Source organism: Tubulanus polymorphus, chromosome 1 (assembly GCF_964204645.1).
Source record: "Tubulanus polymorphus chromosome 1, tnTubPoly1.2, whole genome shotgun sequence".
Taxonomy (NCBI): domain Eukaryota; kingdom Metazoa; phylum Nemertea; class Palaeonemertea; order Tubulaniformes; family Tubulanidae; genus Tubulanus; species Tubulanus polymorphus.
In genome coordinates, this window is record NC_134025.1 from 19,535,935 (window position 1) to 19,557,631 (window position 21,697).

At 35.1% G+C, this 21,697-nt stretch overlaps 1 protein-coding gene across 1 annotated transcript in view; it reads right to left on the minus strand.

Annotated features, from left to right (window-relative positions):
• Positions 1–4,822: 4,822 nt before the first annotated feature.
• Positions 4,823–21,697, minus strand: part of LOC141915014 (uncharacterized) — a 36,722-nt gene continuing 19,847 nt past the window's right edge. The window contains exons 7-12 of the mRNA XM_074806379.1: positions 20,044–20,349; positions 19,557–19,686; positions 18,312–18,482; positions 9,854–9,923; positions 8,996–9,715; positions 4,823–7,447 (exon numbers count right to left, since the gene is read on the minus strand). Coding sequence (XP_074662480.1) covers positions 7,139–7,447; positions 8,996–9,715; positions 9,854–9,923; positions 18,312–18,482; positions 19,557–19,686; positions 20,044–20,349 — 1,706 coding nt within the window. The 3' untranslated portion in view covers positions 4,823–7,138. The remainder of the gene's footprint in view (positions 7,448–8,995; positions 9,716–9,853; positions 9,924–18,311; positions 18,483–19,556; positions 19,687–20,043; positions 20,350–21,697) is intronic.

Here is a 21,697-nt window from a genome sequence, read left to right on the forward strand (position 1 = left end):
ATTGAAAAAAGACAATTATATTATTTCAATTTTGATAATAAACAAATTATCTATAATGAAAATTCATCAAATATTGGAATTCAATGTGAATTAGATAATGAAAAATCATTTAAAGATATTGCAGTTCAATGTAATTTAGATGATGAATTTAGAAAATTCAATCCTAATGAAAAAGTGCATTGTTATTGCGGAGGTAAATATTTAAAATCACATAACAATTAAAAATAAAAACTGGCGTAAAGAGTAACAATTCTACATTACAATTATTGAATTGAGTTAAATGATTTAAATATCTAATAGACTGTTAAAATGATAAATTGTTTAACAGTTGAAATGATAAATTGTTTAACAGTTGAAATGATAAATTGTTTGACGGTTGAAATGATAAATTGTTTGACAGTTGAAATGATAAATTGTTCGACAGTTGAAATGATAAATTGTTTGACAGTTGAAATGATAAATTGTTTGACAGTTGAAATGATAAATTGTTCGACAGTTGAAATGATAAATTGTTCGACAGTTGAAATGATAAATTGTTTGGCAGTTGAAATGATAAATTGTTTGACAGTTGAAATGATAAATTGTTTGGCAGTTGAAATGATAAATTGTTTGGCAGTTGAAATGATAAATTGTTTGGCAGTTGAAATGATAAATTGTTTGACAGTTGAAATGATAAATTGTTTGACAGTTGAAATGATAAATTATTTGACAGTTGAAATATTAAATTGTTTGACGGTTGAAATGATAAATTGTTTGACGGTTGAAATGATAAATTGTTTGACTGTTGAAATGATAAATTGTTTGGCAGTTGAAATGATAAATTGTTTGACAGTTGAAATGATAAATTGTTCGACTGTTGAAATGATAAATTGTTCGACAGTTGAAATGATAAATTGTTCGACAGTTTAAATGATAAATTGTTTGACAGTTGAAATGATAAATTGTTTGGCAGTTGAAATGATAAATTGTTTGACAGTTGAAATGATAAATTGTTTGACAGTTGAAATGATAAATTGTTTGACAGTTGAAATGATAAATTGTTCGACAGTTGAAATGATAAATTGTTTGACAGTTGAAATGATAAATTGTTCGACAGTTGAAATGATAAATTGTTCGACAGTTGAAATGATAAATTGTTTGACAGTTGAAATGATAAATTGTTTGGCAGTTGAAATGATAAATTGTTTGACAGTTGAAATGATAAATTGTTTGACAGTTGAAATGATAAATTGTTTGGCAGTTGAATTGATAAATTGTTTGGCAGTTGAAATGATAAATTGTTTGGCAGTTGAAATGATAAATTGTTTGACAGTTGAAATGATAAATTGTTTGACAGTTGAAATGATAAATTATTTGACAGTTGAAATATTAAATTGTTTGACGGTTGAAATGATAAATTGTTTGACAGTTGAAATGATAAATTGTTTGACTGTTGAAATGATAAATTTTTTGACAGTTGAAATGATAAATTGTTTGACAGTTGAAATAATAAATTGTTTTACAGTTGAAATGTTAAATTGTTTGACAGTTGAAATGTTAAATTGTTTGGCTGTAAATTTCATTGTTATTTGATTTAATCATTTAAAAGTTTAATATTTTTAAAATGATTATAAAATATTTAATTAAAAACTAGCAAATATTTTATAAACTGTTTAATTTTTCTCTTAAATAAATGGATGGTTTCATCCCAACTGGGAAAAGTGATTTGAAACATTATTTAGTAGCAGGCGGATAAATATTGGCTGCGCTTTTCTTTTATTATGAAAATATCAGTAAGGATTTGATTAATGAAAATATAAAATTGAGCAAGAAATTAAAGAAGTTAAATGGAAACAATCACAGAAATAAAAAAGTTAATGATTTAAATGATTTGGAGGATTAAAACAACATCTTTTAATTTAATTTATTCTATATATTTTGTCTATAAAAATGAGTGAAAATAAGGTATTAGAAATATTACATCTAATATATAAAAATCAACAGAATATTTAATCAATTATTATGATTTCAGGTTTATTTTCATTCTCAGTTTATACTATAAAACAGTTGTTAGAATTCTATGATTGCTGTAAAATTAGATACACTGAATTAATAGAAAATATGAATTATATTTCAGATAGATTGAATAATATTAAATGCTGTGAAATATGCAATAAAAGATATAAAAATAAAAAATCATTAAGGAATCACATGTATCTTCACGAACTTGATGAAAAATTATATGAATCAAAATAAGAAATCGACTGTTAAATTAGCTGAAAATATAAAATATATTAGTTGAAATGTATGAAAATGAGTAAATTATATTTACGTTAAAAAAGGAGGGTTGAGGTATCAATGTATTAAATACGTATTAAATACGTATCAAATACGTATTAATGGTATTAAATCATCCGTCAACTGTCAAACAATTTATCATTTCAACTGCCAAACAATTTATCATTTCAACTGTCAAACAATTTATCATTTCAACTGTCGAACAATTTACCATTTCAACTGTCAAACAATTTATCATTTCAACTGTCAAACAATTTATCATTTCAACCGTCAAACAATTTATCATTTCAACTGTTAAACAATTTATCATTTTAACAGTCTATTAGATATTTAAATCATTTAACTCAATTCAATAATTGTAATGTAGAATTGTTACTCTTTACACCAGTTTTTATGTTTAATTGTTCCATAATGCTTTGATTTATGTGATTTTAAATATTTACCTCCGCAATAACAATGCACTTTTTCATTAGGATTGAATTTTCTAAATTCATCATCTAAATTACATTGAACTGCAATATCTTTAAATGATTTTTCATTATCTAATTCACATTGAATTCCAATATTTGATGAATTTTCATTATAGATAATTTGTTTATTATCAAAATTGAAATAATATAATTGTCTTTTTTCAATTCTTAAGTTAATCAAATCATTATAATCTTTAGAAAGTATTAAATCATCATTTCTTTCATTGAAAGGAGTTTTAAGAATATTTATTATGTTTTCATCTAAAATTTCTTTTAATTTTAAAACTGTATTGAATATTTTAGGATTTTTAACGCCATTATCAAAAGTATCTACTAGTTCAGTAATTAAATATGTTTCATTTGATAATATTTGATTAATTACAGTAATATTTTTGATTTTATAATACCTTGCGGACACAAAATTTGTTGCTGAAATATAATTTTTAATGTAAAACTGTGAAACTGTGTTTTTCTTCTTTCTTCATTTTTATAACAAAATTTTTATTAAAACTCATTCAAATATAAATATTCACTGTTTTTAATATGAATTATTTCACTCACACTTTTATATTGAATAATCTATCAATTTACATGTTATTCATATATATTTTATTCATGTATATGAATATTTTAAGAGTAATAGGGGTAATAGGCTTTCAGGTTAAAGGTTGAATGGTGGAGTTCATTAAAAAATGAAAAACATGAAAATAATAACAATTTCTACTTGAATTAGGAGTGAAACTCATAAAAAATAATTCTCACACACTCGAATTTATTTCACTCACACTTTTTTCTAGCGAGTAAAAATGAAAAATAAATTCGAGTGTGTGAGAATTATTTTTCATTTTTTATGAGTTTCGCGACTAATTCAAGTAGAAATTGTTATTATTTTCATGTTTTTCATTTTTTAATGAACTCCACCATTCAACCTTTAACCTGAAAGCCTATTACCTAGCCTATTGCTAGCGTCTCCTCTAATCGTTTCAGCTGACCGTTTGAATAATCAAAACATAGACAGAAAATGCAGGCCTCCAAGTAGAGATCCAGTTTTCAAAGACTACAAAGTCTTATCCTCACTACAGTCGAACCTCACTATAACGAACCTTGATACAACGATTTATTGGATGTAAAAGACATAACATATTCAATCTCGCAATGAATACAAATAAGTATGGTTGTAACAATCGGCTTCGTCGTAACGAGTATAGTCGCTGTATTAAAAATAACCGCTGTGTTTCGTGAATGTAATTCCATAGACCACATGCACTTGGATGAGAAACATCGTACAGGTAAACGTCAACTCTGTTTGGGGGGTCCTTCTTTTCTGGCATCATTATAGACATCAGTAGATTGCTTTGTGTGTGTAAATGTGTTGAGTAAGGAATGACAATAATACCTGGAACGACTTATATACTGGTATGCCTGATTACGAAAATTTAAAGTAGTTTTCTGTGTGTAACATGTTATCACTGATTAAAATATAAAAATGGAATAAAATCCTATAGTAGGTGTCACGTCGAGGTAACGGCAGATCACGTTGTTCATCTCGGATTCTCTTCTCACTGGTCGGGCCAACCCTCCGAGGGATCACATTATACATACAACAAATGTATCATTTGACATAAGAAATATATCAATCGTGCAATCTGGAGGCATGAATACGTGAATATGACTTACCAGTATTGAAATTTCCTTTACATGCTAAACTTACAGCTTTAAGTATACATGTAGTATGGATCCAAGGTCGTGTTTGTAATCTGTTAATGTAATGAAAAGATGGCATTCTATTTCATTTGTATCTTTAGAATATCATAACATCCTATAATGATGAGATTACTTCCTCTCAAAATTGATCTAATCGGATGTGCGCACTGTGCGGTATGCCATCCAAAAACACCAATTTTGTACTGATAAAAATACTGGAAATAAATCTACTCCACAAGATGCATGCATCCATTGTAAGAAGTTATCTAAATACGTACATGTACGATCTCTATATGCCGCATCAACAAACCTCAGTAAACTAACAAAACAAAATAGCAAATTATGAATTTAATAGTTTCTATTACATAAACCACCCAAATATTCCATTTAGAAACTACATAATGAATAAATATTAATTTCTCATACATCATCATGACCCAACACATCAACGTGGACTCATTCGAGAGTCATCTTGGAATCATTCAACAGTTATTCCGAGGTCATACATGGAAAAAGGTGGTGAAGGCTGCAAGACTAAAGGCTATGATGGATACCAATCCCACTAACATAACCCAGCTTATGACACAAGCTGTATTCCACAAGTTGGCAAAGCCTATGCTTCCAGTCTTAACTAAGTGCAACTGGCCCGAGTTCAGCTATGATGCATCAGAACTTCTTACCAATCAGAGACAGCATACGTGTTGTACACAATATGTTAAACACTGTTAGCGTCATTATAATGCTATAGTCAAACTTTCAAACAGTTTCGACGCATACTTAAGCCTCAGCATATTGGATAAAATCAGAACAAAAAGGATGAAAATGTGAAATTCGAATATCACAAGTATTCAAATTCATTCTCAAAATTTTCATCACCTGACCATCTATAGTCAGTTCAGTTGCCAGCAATCATAGCTGACATAAGCAGGGAAGCAACTGGCTGGATTTCATATCCCACTAGTTGCTGCAAATAAAGCACAACCGATACAAGCTGGGTTCTGATTGCATTTCCTCCCAGGCAGGTCAGTATCAGTGACTTTGTTGCTGACATAAAAAAATCTGAGATAAAATAATTACATTTCAATAAGTTTACTCTCGAGTCAAATCTTAACTGATAACTGTGAAACCGGCTCTTGATGGTTAATGTAGGTGTGAATCTTTGACCTGGACCAATGCTTCAGACATGCCATACTACCTTCAAAAATCAATATACTACAACAGAATGCGCTATAAACTCCTAAGCATGAACAGCCAAAGCTCGTTATACCGCCAAATTCACCTATTGCCAAGAATTTCCTAGTGCACAGTTCATTTCGTATCTATGTGTATATGTATGTAAATAGCTCTTGTTATACCACCTCTCGCCCTCCGCCATAACGCCAACGAAATCCTAGAACAGTCCTATTCAAACTTATAGAGAAAACATTCGTTGTTATACCGCCAACGATTTTTGGTCAACCATATTTCCTGTCTGTTATGTTAAGAATCGAAACATATGGTTAGCAGTATCACAAATCTATTGTATCATTTTTTCTATTATCTAAATGAAATAAGCTAAGACCTTGAAGCTTCCTATATTAAGATTAATTGATGTCAATTCTGGATTTGGTCGATAGTCATGTCTTGCATACTATGTCAACTCTCATGATCGCCTTTTCGTTATACCGCCAAATTTTGACAGTCCCGGGGCTGGCGTTATAACGAGCTTTGGCTGTGTATATAACTCAATCCACAAATTAACAAGGCCTAAATTCCTCAAATTGCACAAATTATGATTTTTCTATCAATTTTCGTCATCGAGTATCTGGTACTCACTTTATCAGGGATATAAATGTGCCGCTTTGAAGATCTAATGTCTCATCCTAAAAAAATACTATCAAGTGAAGGCCCCATCCCCTATCATACCGGAAGAGAATCATGCCATAAATCAATGTTTTCTAATCTGAAATCGATATAGTAGCTGCTATCATCAGTTTTTGAGTAAAGACGCATGTGAATTGATGATGAATGCAGCAAAAATTTGATGAGTTGCCCGCACATGAGAGCGTACTTTGAGCTGCGTTGAAAAATATCGAACATGTTAGATATTTGGCGAAAGGCAAAATTTCACGGACAAAATAGCCTCAGCATGTCCCCAATTATAATCAAAAACAATATCACACCATCTTCTAAAATTACTCAATTCCGTCTATGGCCAGATGGGCATCAATACAACAAATGAATTGATGGATGGTTAACTGACAAAAAGTGAATTCAAAAGTGAATTCAAGTCCCATAAGGCTGAAAACCATGCCACCTCCAAAGATCCTCCGATTGATTGGTTATGGAGGAACTATTTGCAATACTGTTATGACTTATGATATCAGTGCAGTTCATTATTCATAGCTTTCAACATGTCATTTTTGGTGAACTAAACAGTGCACATTAAACATATGAAAAATACATCACAAATTATTTCCACATCTATAGTATACAGTAAAATATGGATATGTGCTTGATCACTTGAGACCAATAAGTGGACCCTATAATAAATTGGTACTGTATTTTACGATTATTAATCCCCCAAGTAGTGAGCCAGAAAAAATAATAAGCATAAATGCACAAATAGACAATCACGATTTATACTGTTGTATACTGTAAAAACAATCACAATGAATTGTAAACTTCAGAAAAACACAACAAAAACTTTAAGCATCACTGATTTGAACAGTCTCATCAACAGTCATATCATTTTGATTACTTTGCATTACTTCTATCATGTCGATTGAGGCCTGTTGTCCAGTGTCGGCCATCTGCATCAATTGTTGAAGTATTTGAACAGCAGCTTCATGCTGCGCTGAATTCTGAGAGTCTACAATCACTTCTGATTGTACTTGATCCATTCCAACAGGCATTACAAGTATTGTTGTGGTTTCTTCTTCACTGTTCAGTCCTTGAGCTACTTGGTTGACCACTTCTACTGTCGACTCATCAACTATCAGTGCGCCATCTTCAGTCTGCAATCATCAATATCACTTACTATCAAAAGGAAATTGGAATTCAAATTTCAAAAATCCTATGTGCAGCCTTTCTTAGAAGCTGCGCTGAATTCGTTTTTTCTGCAATATCTTAGTGACTATATATTGTATTCTATTATTGCAATCATTAATAAAGATTATCTACTACAATTCTTTATTTGTTTGTTAAATGCACTAGCGGGCAGACGTATTCTTTCGGAATAAGACAAAATGTCAAGTGTCAATATACCAAACATGTACACAAATTATTGAATTGATCTACGGGTCCAGGGACAACATGCCCACTTGAGAAGTGGTACTGAAATGCTCAACAATCTGGCAATATCAATATTTACAACGCCTCCTTGTAAAAAGCATAATAAAAGCAAATCACATTGAAACTGAACACAATCACAGAAGATATCATGGGCTACCACTGTGCAATGACTCCTGGTTGCGACTATCCCACCAGACGGCATGAATAACACAAGGAGCCTATCGGCTTATATAGCAATAGAAGCTGAATATCTAGGGGTGCCCCCTTGTGGCCAAATCCAAAAGGGCTTTGTACTTTGTAGGTATTGGTCCATAGAACATTCATACCAAATTTGGAATTGATCTGATTAAAACTGTAGGACTAGTAGCGAATTGAAGCAAAAGTTGACGGACGGACGGACGGACGGACGGAATAATCCCCCTAACCCATCAGCTCTGCTGACCTTCGGTCACAGCGGAGCTAAAAAGGACAACCCAATCAAAATTTTGTCTATTCTCCACTTATTTCTATTTAGATCATTAACCCCTACATCTCAAATTATGTAAATTACATTTCTCAATGAACTCACATTGACCTTCAAGGTTGATATTAATCGTTAAAATATTCATTTGTCATTCATTCACCGAGATTTTAAGATGGTTGCCAATCGTGTAACCATCACGTAAATAACCCCGCGATGAGCTGGTGTCGGGGTCGGTGATTATATTAACCAGAATGATTCTAGAAACAATGTATCAGTCATAGTTAGAAAAGAGGCAACGAGCAGGCTTAACGCGTTGAATATTCCCAACTGCTCAACTGAGTTCAACTGATCGTTTGATGACTCAAATAAGCAGACAACGCGCCCCCCCCCCCCAATTGCAAGATTGTCATTTTATACACAAGAGCTAAGAATTTTCCCCCCAAAAACAGTTTTTTGTACAATTTTAACAAAGTTGACCATGTCATCGATAGAGGTTCGCCATATCTTCGATCGCATCGAGTATACATCGTTTCGGCCGAGAACCAATGAAACAGATGCTCACATAAAAAAACATACTGCGATTTTACATAATTGGCTCAATGTGAACTTCAATATCGCTGACAACGGTAAACCAAAAATATCATGACAATCCATCGAAGCATCTTTAAATTCTCAGAATAGCAGGATTCTGTGTATGGACAAGACAGTAGAAATGGTTGATTTCTAATAATAAAAGGATTTGAAGATGCAGGGACGAAGTGGGCTTAAAGTGTCAAGAATTGAGTAAACAATATCTATTAATACTCACTGTTGTTATATGATTAATGAGTGTCTGTGGATGGATAAGTTTGTTTGTTTCATCCAAATTCACTATTGCTTGCGGTAAAGCAGCAATTGCATTTTCTTGATGGTGTTTGTGTTCCTTCACCATATGTCTATGAACAGTGCTGCGATGTTTTGCCCGAAACGGACAATAGAAGCATTGATGCGGCATTTCCCCTGTGTGTACCGGTAGATGATGCTTCAATATTGTCGCAGTTTTGAAACTTTTACCGCATGTTTCACATTTATAGCGGCGTGTCGTTTCGTCGCTCGTATGCGAGTTACGTATATGAGACGTCAACGTTTTTTGATCGCGGGCTCGGAAATAACAACTCTCATACGTGCACACATAAGGCCGGTGTTCTGTGTGAGTTCGAAGATGCGTTTTCAATGCTTGCTCCTGCATTGTTCCGTACGGACAAAATGAGCACCGGAACTTCTTCGGATCGTGACGTTTTTGCACGTGACACTTTAAATATAGTCGATCGGTTGTTTCGAAGCCACAAATCTCACAACGTAATATCGGGTTATTACTGTGCTTTCTGCGACGGTGGTTCACAACGCTACTTGGATTTTTAAACTGTTGTCCACAAATATCGCACATAGCCATTTTTCCATCAAACTTATGAACCATGAAGACATGTTTTTGTAGATTGTTTTTCTGTGGAGCACGATATTTACAGTATGGGCATGGAAATCCTTTATTCTGTAATGAATAATAATTACACATTGGGTTCATGAGGACATGTTATTCATAAATAATCAGTCTTTTCATCATCTTATGATCTGTTTACACACTTATTTTGTTTCATCGGAAGCGAAATTGTAGCTAAAAAATACAAACCTCATGTTTAATCATTCTATGACTTTTCAGCGCGAATGAATGTTTAGCAACATAACCACACACCTCACAGCTATGACAAAATAAAGAAAACATGAATTATAATCACATTCTGCATAATATGGTATTTACTAAGTGTATTTGTTTTAAGTAGCACACTTCAAATATGGTTTGTAGGCATTTTGGTAAAACTTAGCTAAGGCCACACCAAAAGAACACCCTTTTCTGGGACCGACTTGATATTTCGCCATTTCGATTAATCATTTTCAGAATAAAACAAAATTGCCTACCGCCCTTTTTCAAAATTGTGGGCGAAATAACTTTTTTCATAAATATATATGTGGGTAAATGTTTTTATCTTCTTAATCAAATCGTGATGTTGGCATTGAGATCAACATCATATAAATATCTTATAACATCGGATTTAACAATTTGATTCTGAAAATGATACAGCCATGCTCAAACCACTTAGCTAATAAGACATTGATGGCAACCTTGGATTGTTAAATAAGGGGAATTCCGTGAAATATGTTCAAAATTTGGTCCGGTAAAAAAGTATTTATGGCAACCAACCCATTTTCAGAAGTAAACCCGAAATTTTATTATCTATAAAAATAAAAATAAATTGCTTATGGGCAAAGTGTGGTTTACCTTGAAAGCTAGAGGTTGTTTGGAGTAAGGGCATTACTGGAAAAATCTTTTAAATTTGTGACTTCAAAGTTCTAGAAGTTTATATTGTATTTTATCTTTCTTAAAGAATTATTTTGTAGTCAAATAGGACCAAAGATAAACATTTGTTTATGGTCTATGTCCAAAATTTCGTAGGGTACAGGTAGGGGCGGCAGGGAAACTATTTTATATTTTCAAAAAGTTATTTTTCACAATATGAAAAAATATTCAAATAAAATCCATATGATGTCACATATCAGAGGGTGGCTGAATATTGAGTCTTGGGAACGAACCTCTTCCAATGTATGGACGCGGAAGCTAAAACACCGTAGTATTAGATTGTATTAAATCCTGGAATTTACCACTTCAATATTCAGACCTCGACCTATAGCTATAGTTTGCTGCTTAGTATTTTCAGGTCACAAGAAATTACAATTTATTACAAATCCTATCCAACAGAAAACACAGCGCTCATCTTCAGCTACAATGATTATTCAGACTGTTATCATACCAAAGTGCACGCACCAAGCATCACCATATAGTATGAGTGTGTGTTTGTATGTGCAACAGTCTAATGTCTAGCACTCCTGCGCACATGGAGGCCTTGTGTAATAACGTTCGCTTCACATTAATGTCAATCAACACAATCACTGGGTATTAAAATGAAACAATACCTATGGCGATATGTGAAATAATTAGGGTTTTCTGTTATTTCACAGAAAACCCTATTGATATCCGCGTGATTATTATTATTATTATTTTCTTCCACACTATTTTTACCAAAAGAACATAGGCTTTGTTACCTTACCGCTGTTTCATATACAATCCATATAATATCGTTCAGCTCACTGAGATCTACAAATAGCCCGCGTGTTTTTCACGAATCATCGTTACAAAAGCGCTGTCGGGCCGTAAACATCGAAAATTTAGCCCCATTCAATGGGGCGACATGTTTTTCGAGTCGCCATCCCGAAATCAACCCGCAGGCCGACTGTCACTTCGATTACCAATTCAAGTATAAATGAACTAATTTATTGCCGCAGACTTCACATTCAGTTGCGGTCTTCAAACAGTGATTTTAACAATAGCCCATTTTCCTCATCAAATCATATTACCGATACACTGGAAATTTACTACTTTAGATTTTAAAAGCACTGTCGAGCCGTAAACATCGACGAATCGACGTGTGTTACTACATCGTCGTTCCGGGGATCAGCTGCGAGTTTCTCCTCATCATGAACCTACGTGAAGTGAGCCTGTTATTCCAGCCTCGTATTCAGATATAGTGTGTACACACTGTACAGCTGCCTGTAGATACTGGTTGACATGAAATGTATAACTTAGCATGACGGAGCGATGATAACTAACGTTAACGTTAGTATATAGCATCGGATACTGATACTCAAATTTCTCTGAAACAAAAACTCCAGGTTTCGTAAAAACTGAGTATATTACTGAGTAGGCTCGATTGTTCAAGTAGATATATAAAGTAAATGTCTGTGCATCGATTTGTTCAGGTATTATTTCAACTCACGATTGCATCATTCCGCGACAATTCATTATTTTGGTTTTATCGCCCGCGACAATTCAATATTTTGGTTTTATCGCCCGCGATAATTCATTATTTTGGTTTTATCGCCCGCGACAATTCAATATTTTGTTTTTATCGCCCGCGACAATTCATTATTTTGGTTTTGTCGCCCGCGACCATTCATTATTTTGGTTTTATCGCCCGCGTCAATTCATTATTTTGGTTTTGTCGCCCGCGACAATTCATTATTTTGATTTTGTCGCCCGCGACGATTCAATATCTTGTTTTTGTCGCCCGAGACGATTCATTATTTTGGTTTTATCGCCCGCGACAATTCATTAGTTTGGTTTTATCGCCCGCGACAATTCATTAGTTTGGTTTTATCGCCCGCGACAATTCATTAGTTTGGTTTTGTTGCCCGCGACAATTCAATATTTTGGTTTTGTCACCCGCGAAAATTCAATATTTTGGTTTTATCGCCCGCGACAATTCATTACTTTGGTTTTATCGCCACCGACAATTCATTATTTTGGTTTTTTTCTCGCCCGCGACAATTCATTATTTTGCTTTTATATTTTGTTTTTGTCGCCCGCGACAATTTTCTTTTTTGGTTTTATCGCCTGCACAATTCAATATTTTTGTTTTATCGCCCGCGATTATTCATTATTTTGGTTTTGTCGCCTGAGACAATTCATTATTTTGGTTTTAACGCCCGCGACAATTCATTATTACGGTTTTATTGCCCGCGACAATTCATTATTTTGGTTTTGTCGCCCGCGACAATTCACCATTTTGGTTTTGTCACCAGCGACAATTCACCTTTTTGGTTTTGTCGCCCGCGACAATTCACCATTTTGGTTTTGTCGCCCGCGACAATTAACCATTTTGGTTTTGTTGCCCGCGACAATTCATTATTTTGGTTTTATCGCCCGCGACAATTCATTAATTTTGATTTATCGCCCGCGACAATTCATTATTTTTGTTTTGTCGCCCCGACAATTCTTTTTTTGGTTTTGTCGCCCGCAACAATTCAATATTTTGGTTTAGTCGCCCGCGAAAATTCAATATTTTGGTTTTGTCGCCCGCGATAATTCATTATTTTTCTTTTATCGCCTGTGACAATTCAATATTTTGGTTTTATCGCCCGCGATAATTCATTATTTTGGTTTTGTCGCCCGAGACAATTCATTATTTTGGTTTAATCGCCCGCGAAAATTCTATATTTTGGTTTTATCGCCCGTGATAATTCATTATTTTGGTTTTATCGCCCGCGAAAATTCATTATTTTGGTTTTATCGCCCGCGACAATTCAATATTTTGGTTTTATCGCCCACGACAATTCATTATTTTGGTTTTATATTTTGTTTTTATCGCCCGCGCCAATTATTTTTTGGTTTTGTCGCCCGCTACAATTCAATATTTTGGTTTTGTCGCCCGCGACAATTCATTATTTTGGTTTTATCGCCCGCGACAATTCAATATATTTGTGTTTTATCGCCCACGACAATTCATTATTTTGGTTTTATATTTTGTTTTTATCGCCCGCGCCAATTATTTTTTGGTTTTGTCGCCCGCGACAATTCAATATTTTGGTTTTGTCGCCCGCGACAATTCATTATTTTGGTTTTATCGCCCGCAACAATTCAATATTTTGTTTTTATCGCCCGCGACAATTCATTATTTTGGTTTTATCGCCCGTGATAATTCATTATTTTGGTTTTATCGCCCGCGAAAATTCATTATTTTGGTTTTATCGCCCGCGACAATTCAATATTTTGGTTTTATCGCCCGCGACAATTCATTATTTTGGTTTTATCGCTTGCGACAATTCATTATTTTGGTTTTGTCGCCCGCGACAATTCAATATTTTGGTTTTGTCGCCCGCGACAATTCATTATTTTGGTTTTATCGCCCGCAACAATTCAATATTTTGTTTTTATCGCCCGCGACAATTCATTATTTTGGTTTTATCGCCCGTGATAATTCATTATTTTGGTTTTATCGCCCGCGAAAATTCATTATTTTGGTTTTATCGCCCGCGACAATTCAATATTTTGGTTTTATCGCCCACGACAATTCATTATTTTGGTTTTATATTTTGTTTTTATCGCCCGCGCCAATTATTTTTTGGTTTTGTCGCCCGCTACAATTCAATATTTTGGTTTTGTCGCCCGCGACAATTCATTATTTTGGTTTTATCGCCCGTGACAATTCAATATTTTGGTTTTATCGCCCACGACAATTCATTATTTTGGTTTTATATTTTGTTTTTATCGCCCGCGCCAATTATTTTTTGGTTTTGTCGCCCGCGACAATTCAATATTTTGGTTTTGTCGCCCGCGACAATTCATTATTTTGGTTTTATCGCCCGCAACAATTCAATATTTTGTTTTTATCGCCCGCGACAATTCATTATTTTGGTTTTGTCGCCCGAGACCATTCATTATTTTGGTTTTATCGCCCGCGACAATTCATTATTTTGGTTTTGTCGCCCGCGACAATTCTGTAGTTTGGTTTTGTCACCCGCGACAATTATTTTTCAGTCCACTTGGGACTTTAGTCCCAGCGGGCTATTGCGTTCACTTTTCGTCCGTCCGTCCGTCCATAGACGGAATCCAGTTATTTTGGGAAGTTTTGAAGACGCTTCAAGGTAATGTCTTGATATTTGGTTTATACATGTATCTACCCTAGACACATCGTCAGCCCAAAAACTGGCCCTGTCAGATTCAAGATGGCCGACTGGCAGCCATTGTTGTTTGCCAAAATCAGCACTTTTTAAACATTTTCGAAGTTTTCGTGGGAAATTTTGAAGACGCTTTGATCAATTACCTTGATCTTTCGTTTATATTTGAATCTACCAAAGGCCCATCAGCATAAGAAAATTGGGTCGATCTGACTCAAGATGGCCGTCCTATGACCTTTTTAGTGCCCAAAAATGTCAATTTTGGCCAGAATTCTAGGTCACGTAGCTTCCTACTGGTTTGCCATTTCTCATTGCAATTGCTGATGGGTATTCTTTAGAGAGGGATGTTTTATACCTGGGACAGGTATCTTTGATCAGCCAATTATGACGCAATTGGCGGCCATCTTGGTGTCATCAGTACTCATTCGTAGGTGGGAAAAAGTTTTTCCACATTAAATTGATACCTAAGCATATTGCGTTACTATATTCAATTGGAAAGTTGTTGCCCATAACGTGTTCTATGATTTTGGTGAGTTTCAAGGTCATTGGTTTTTTTATGTGGCCATCAGGGGGCATTGAATAATACAATAACTTAGTATTGCTATATTTGTGCCAAGGCATATTTTGTTACCATGATCAATTGCAAAGTTGTAGTTCATGACATCGTCTATGATTGTGGTGAGTTTTTAAGGACATTAGTTATTCCATATAGTCACCAGGGGGCGTTGAATAGTAGAATGGCTTAGTATTTCCTTATTAGATTGGTACCTAGGCATATTTTGTTACTATGATCAATTGCAAAGTTGTATTTCATGACATGTACTACGATTGGGGTGAGTTTTTAAGGTCATTGGGTTTTGCATATGGTCACCAGGGGGCGTTGAATAGTAGAATAACTTAGTATTTCCATATTAAATTGGTAACGAGGCATATTTTGTTATCACAATCGATTACAAAATCATAGCTGCTCACATGTTCTATGATTGTGGTGGGTTTCAAGGTCATTGGTTTTTGTATATGGTCACTAGAGGGCGTTATGTATTGAAATTGTTAGATTGTTGAGCATTTGAAACCACTTCCCAAGTGAGCATGGTGTCCCTGGACCCCTAGTTTGGTTTTGTCGCCCGCGACAATTCATTATTTTGGTTTTGTCGCACGCAACAATTCAATATTTTGTTTTTGTCGTCCGTGACAATTCATTATTTTGGTTTTATCGCCCGCGACAATTCAATATTTTGGTTTTATCGCCCCCGACAATTCATCATTTTGGTTTTATTGCCCGCGACAATTCATTATTTTTGTTTTGTCGCCCGTGACAATTCAATATTTTGGTTTTATCGCCCCCGACAATTCATCATTTTGGTTTTATTGCCCGCGACAATTCATTATTTTTGTTTTGTCGCCCGTGACAATTCAATATTTTGGTTTTGTCACCCGCGACAATTCATAATTTTGGTTTTGTCACCCGTGGTTTGTCGGAACATTAAGTTTTTTGGTCGAACAGTGTGTTAAGGTCGTTTTGGAAATTTACTCGGTCTGGTATATTTTGGATTACTGTGTATGTCATTTGTCAGGACATTAAACAGAAGACGACTTAGGATACTACCTTGCGTGACTCCACTAGCTAGACCGTCTCATTCCAAGATGAGGCGTTCCGTTGATTTCGGTTACAAGTTTCCGTTCAGAGATAACTGCTGAGCCATTTGGGCGACCTATCATTGATACTGTTTCCTAATAGCCTGTTTAGTAATGGCTGATGTTGAGCCTTATCAAATGCTTTGTTGAAATCCACCGTTGAACAGGATTCTAAGACTGTGCAGAAAACCCGTTATCGCTGCTTTGCAGCTATATTTAATAATTATATTCTCACCAGCAATGAGCATTCAAAATTCGCACATATACGGCACCTAGTCCATTAAAACGTTCGCCATTAATGGCTTTTATTTTAAGTAGCGCCGGAATTCCCCGTATATCCCAAAAACCAGCCAATCACATTCGCTCGTAAAGACAAGCCCCCCCCCCCCAATGGAGGTCATTGCAATTTTTTACGCAAGAGCTAAGAATTTTCCCGCCAGAAACAGTTTTTCGTCAAATTTAAACAAAGTTGACCATGTCATCGACGGAGGTTCGTCATGTCTTCAATCGCATCGATTATACGTCGTTTAACCCCAGAACCAATGCAAAATGTTCACATAAAAAAACGTACCGCGATTTTACATGCTTACATTTTACGTGATTTTACATTTTACATGGCTCAATGCCAACCTCATACTGCTGACAAAGGTAAACCAAAAATTCCCTACCTACCTACACATTTTGGTGATTGCCCAGCCCGAGGATGTTTTTTTGGTGTGGCCTATTCTATAACCAGATCATTTTTGTATACATGTACAAAATGTACTGCTAATTTAAGCATTATCAGATATTTGTCTCATTTCAGTGGAAAGACTGCGAATCAAATTTCATTTTGTTTAACATAAATCCCTGGCCAAATCCTTCTAAATTTCAGTTAAATTCGATCGAAAACAATGAACCCTTTTCTAACAAACTATCCATTATAACGTAGTCCTAATACATCTCATTGATCCAACGCAGTCAATTGATCATGTATGGTCAAGTTTTGACAACGTAGAAGCTGAGGCATAAGAAATTAGACCTAAATGACAAGACAAGCATTTTGTTTTCAATGGACCCAATATTTCATGTGATGCTAGGCCCTAGGGGGATACACACATGAACCTCAAGACAATCGATCAAAATTTAGTGTCGAAACCGCCAAACAACAATGACTGCTAGTCGGCCATCTTAATTCCAATCGGGCCAATTATTGGGGCAGCAAGGGTAGATACTCACATAAACCAAATGTCATGATCCTGCATCAAAGCATATCGAAAACTTTCCAAAACAAGTGGACCATAAGGTCCATATAGTCGGAGACAGATCATGATGTTTAAAGTTTACTAGTAGTGAATGTATGAGGAACAAATTTGAATACCGGGTATCTCATTAAAATTTTTGTTCTATTACGCACGCCATGAACAGGTGGTGTTTTATTTTCATTGACAAATATTTTGGACGAATATCTAATAACAAATACTTTCTTCCGTCAAATAGATCCAACAATTATCATGGTTATAAACTTTTCATTTTGGCCCTTGGTTCATTAGAACAAGGTTTCACTGTACACATAAATGTTCCATAAAACGGATCAATAAGGCTAAAAAGTGGAGCAGTGTGGCCGAATGGTTAGGGCGTGGGCTTCCCAATCTGGAGATTGCGTGTTCGCCCCGACTGTTCTGCAGTGCCCTTAGGCAAGGTATTAATTCACATTTGCTACTGGACAGACATAAGCTGCATTCGCACTAGGAAATTATTTGAGGCCTATTCGTGGCTTATTCAGTTCCGTACTGAAAACAGCAGCTTATTGAGCGCAGAATGCGATTCCTCTTCAAAAACCTGATCTCAGTACAGAACTGAGCTGGGTGCGTATTTTCTGTAGTGTGAACGCAGATTCGCCGCTTAGCTAGCCGCAGCTTAACTCAGTTGACAGTATAGCAATGCATATTTTTCAAACTCACGTCCATGTGCCTGGAGCTTGATGACGTTCTTCATGTCTCTTCCAAGATTGGTAAAGTTGAAACTTGGCACCACAAATGGAACATATGAACTGAGATTTCTTCTTATGTACAGTGCGAATATGATCATGCATGTGGCGTGTGGTCTTCTTAACTATTCCACAAATTGGGCACCTATCAAGTGTATACAAAATTGATTATCAGTAATAAACCTGATTTAAATCAAACTAGGGGTCCAGGGACACCATGCCCACTTGGGAAGTGGTTTCAAATGCTCGACAATCTGACAATTTCAATATTCAACGCCCCCTGGTGACCATATGCAAAAACCAATGACCTTAAAACTCATCACAATCATAGAACAATAGAACATGTCAGCAGCTACGATTTTGTAATTGATTGTGATAACAAAATACGCCTAGGTACCAATATGATATGGAAATACTAAGTTATTCTACTAAATTTCAACGCCCCTGGTGACCATATGCAAAACCCAATGACCTTGAAACTCACCACAATCATGGAACATGTCATGAGCTACAACTTTGAAATGAATCAGGGTAACAAAATATGCCTAGGTACCAATGTAATAAGGAAATACTAAGTTATTCTACTATTCATCGCCCCTGGTGACCATGCAGAACAACTAATGACCTTGAAACTCACCACAATCATCGCCCATGTCATGAGCTACAACTGTGCTAACAAAATATGCATAGGTACAAATATAACATAGAATTACTAAGTTATTGTATAATTCAATGCCCCCTGGTGGCCATAAACAAAATCCGCTGACCTTGAAACTCACCACAATTAATTGTGGTAACAAAATATGCTTAGGTATCAATATAATGTGGAAAACATTTTTTCCACCTACGAATGAGTACTGATGACACGAAGATGGCAGCCAACTGTGTGATAATAGGCTGATCAAAGATACCCGTCTTAGGTATTAACGTTTCCTTTCCATATTAAAATAGCCATCACAAATTGCAATGAAAAATGGCAAACCAGTAGGAAGCTACAGGACTCGGAATTGGGGCCAAAATAGAAATTTTGGGCACAATAAGTCTTTAACTTCTCAAAATAATTGGATTCCGTCTATGGACGAACAGACTGATGACAAGTGAACGCAATAGCCCCTGGGAATAAAGTCCCAAGTGGGCTAAAAAGGGTCAGGCTTATGCAGGGGGATTCGAGTACACATGTAAAGGAGGGAAAAATCGAATAAATCCCAAATTCACTTACTGTGTATTCACAGGTTTCTGCCATGGAAATCTTTTTCCAGCACGATGATCCTCAACAATATGGTTAATAACTCTGAACCATGCAGTGAATTGTTCATCACATGTAATGCACTTAAATCCTTCACTATCACCTTAAGATGAAGATTGTGGATTAAGAAATGTTCAATACATATACAGATCGAGATATGATTAAAATACGATGTGAGTTATTTGGAACTAGACTACATATATCAGTCATATTAGACGTCCAAATTATTTTCAAAATATGAATTATCAACAGAGCCTGGATCCATTTCACTAATCAATTCAATTCAACAGTTGACTCCTACAGTACCGGGTACCCATAAGATGATTTCAAAATGACCCGGTTGAATTACAAAATCATTTTTTCATATACCCATAAATGGCAATAAATATGATGTTCCTCGAAGATGAGAGGAAAATTGTTGGGCTGGATTGCAAGCTAAAGTGTCCTCTGCTATACATACCATCTAGATGGCACTTCTTATGCAGTTGAAGTTCCTCGAGGGAATGTAGGTAAATAGTTTTGCAACGGCTACAACGATACGGTTTAACATTTGCCACTTTTCTTAGTCGTGGCTTCTTAAAAGGTTGATTTGTCGATCTATCAATGTCATCCCATTCGTTACGTGAAGATTTATCAGTTATGTGTGGCAATGAGGGCCAAACGGCAATATCCGCATGATGCTGAATGTAATGATCTCTAAGTCCATCCCACGTATCATAGCGTAATGTTGAATCACAGCATAGGGTGCACACAAATTTTGCTTCTTCTGAAATGTAATGACCATAGTTTATTGTATGATGGATTTAGAACCAGAGGCATTTCCAGACAGTATTTGAAGGAAAATCAGGGACATGTAAAATGTAGACCCGATCCATGCCTGTACTAGATTTTTAAAATTTCACATCATCTGAGCTCAATCCAGAGTTACTTTATGGGATTGCTCCTCAAACTCCTGTATACGGTATGAGCTTGTAATTCCAAGCTTTTATTATTGTAAAATTACCAGCTGATATAGCTCAGCAGTGTGTTTGTACATGACCTACATAGCATTGAAGTTTTTTCCAAAGAAATTAATTCATCAGGTCTGAAGTATATTTAAAAGTGAAAAGCCGAGGTCCGTAGATGAAACATACCGAACCAAGTTTCGGAGTAGATTAAATCAAATCAAATCTGTGAGACTAATAAGTAATTCAAGTAATGTCAATGGACCCCTATACTATGGAAGTATTAGGCCCCGGAAAAAAATTGCTCGTTTCTCATCATTTTCATTTTACGCGCACGTCAAAATAAGGTTGTCAGTAAAAAATAAAAATGTGCATCCCACAGGCAGTTTTTGTTTCTTTTTAAAAAAAGTAAAATACTCCTGCGCGCATCGCGATAAACAACCTGATCACACTTTCTTATGTTTTTCTTCATGGTCATTACCCAATTATTACTGTGGCAGGTAAGCATTTCGGTAACAAAGTGCTTTCCATTCCGATTCGAGGTTGTTAACGCCTAAATTTCCCCATTTAAAAAATAAAAAATTGGTCGCCCTCGTAACTTTTGGAATAAGGTTTTTTTTTTCCTTTTTTTCAAAAATGAAAACCTGCCACCCTTGTCACTTTTCCAAAAAAGAGCTGATGAGAAACAAGTGCATTTCTTCACGTGGCCTTGATGGCACAGGCCAGTTGCAAGTGGCAACTTTTTATTTGCTTGTCCATCCTGCTCTAGCACCACCTCAGTGTATATTTTTCTAAACTAATATGATATCATAATTTTCAACATCTTTTTTTTAAGTCTTCTTACATAACAAAAAACTTGAAACTTGGGTAACTTACTTAATTCAGATTTTGATTTAAACTGTAGTCACTTATTAATCCTGTCCATTTTGCCATTTTAAATGAAAGAAAAATATCTCTTTTATTCGAATCCAAATTTTCTTAATTCAGACCAAAATTTCAGTTCTTTTTGGAAATTTCTATTGGAACAATTACATCTTTATTTGGCTTTTATTGATGACCATATTTTAGGTATATAAGGGTGGTGATAGCTAATTCGGATTTGGTCTAATTTTGACAAAATTTGTTCATCCCCAGTGATCCGAACAAAGCAAGTTCAACTAGTTAGACATG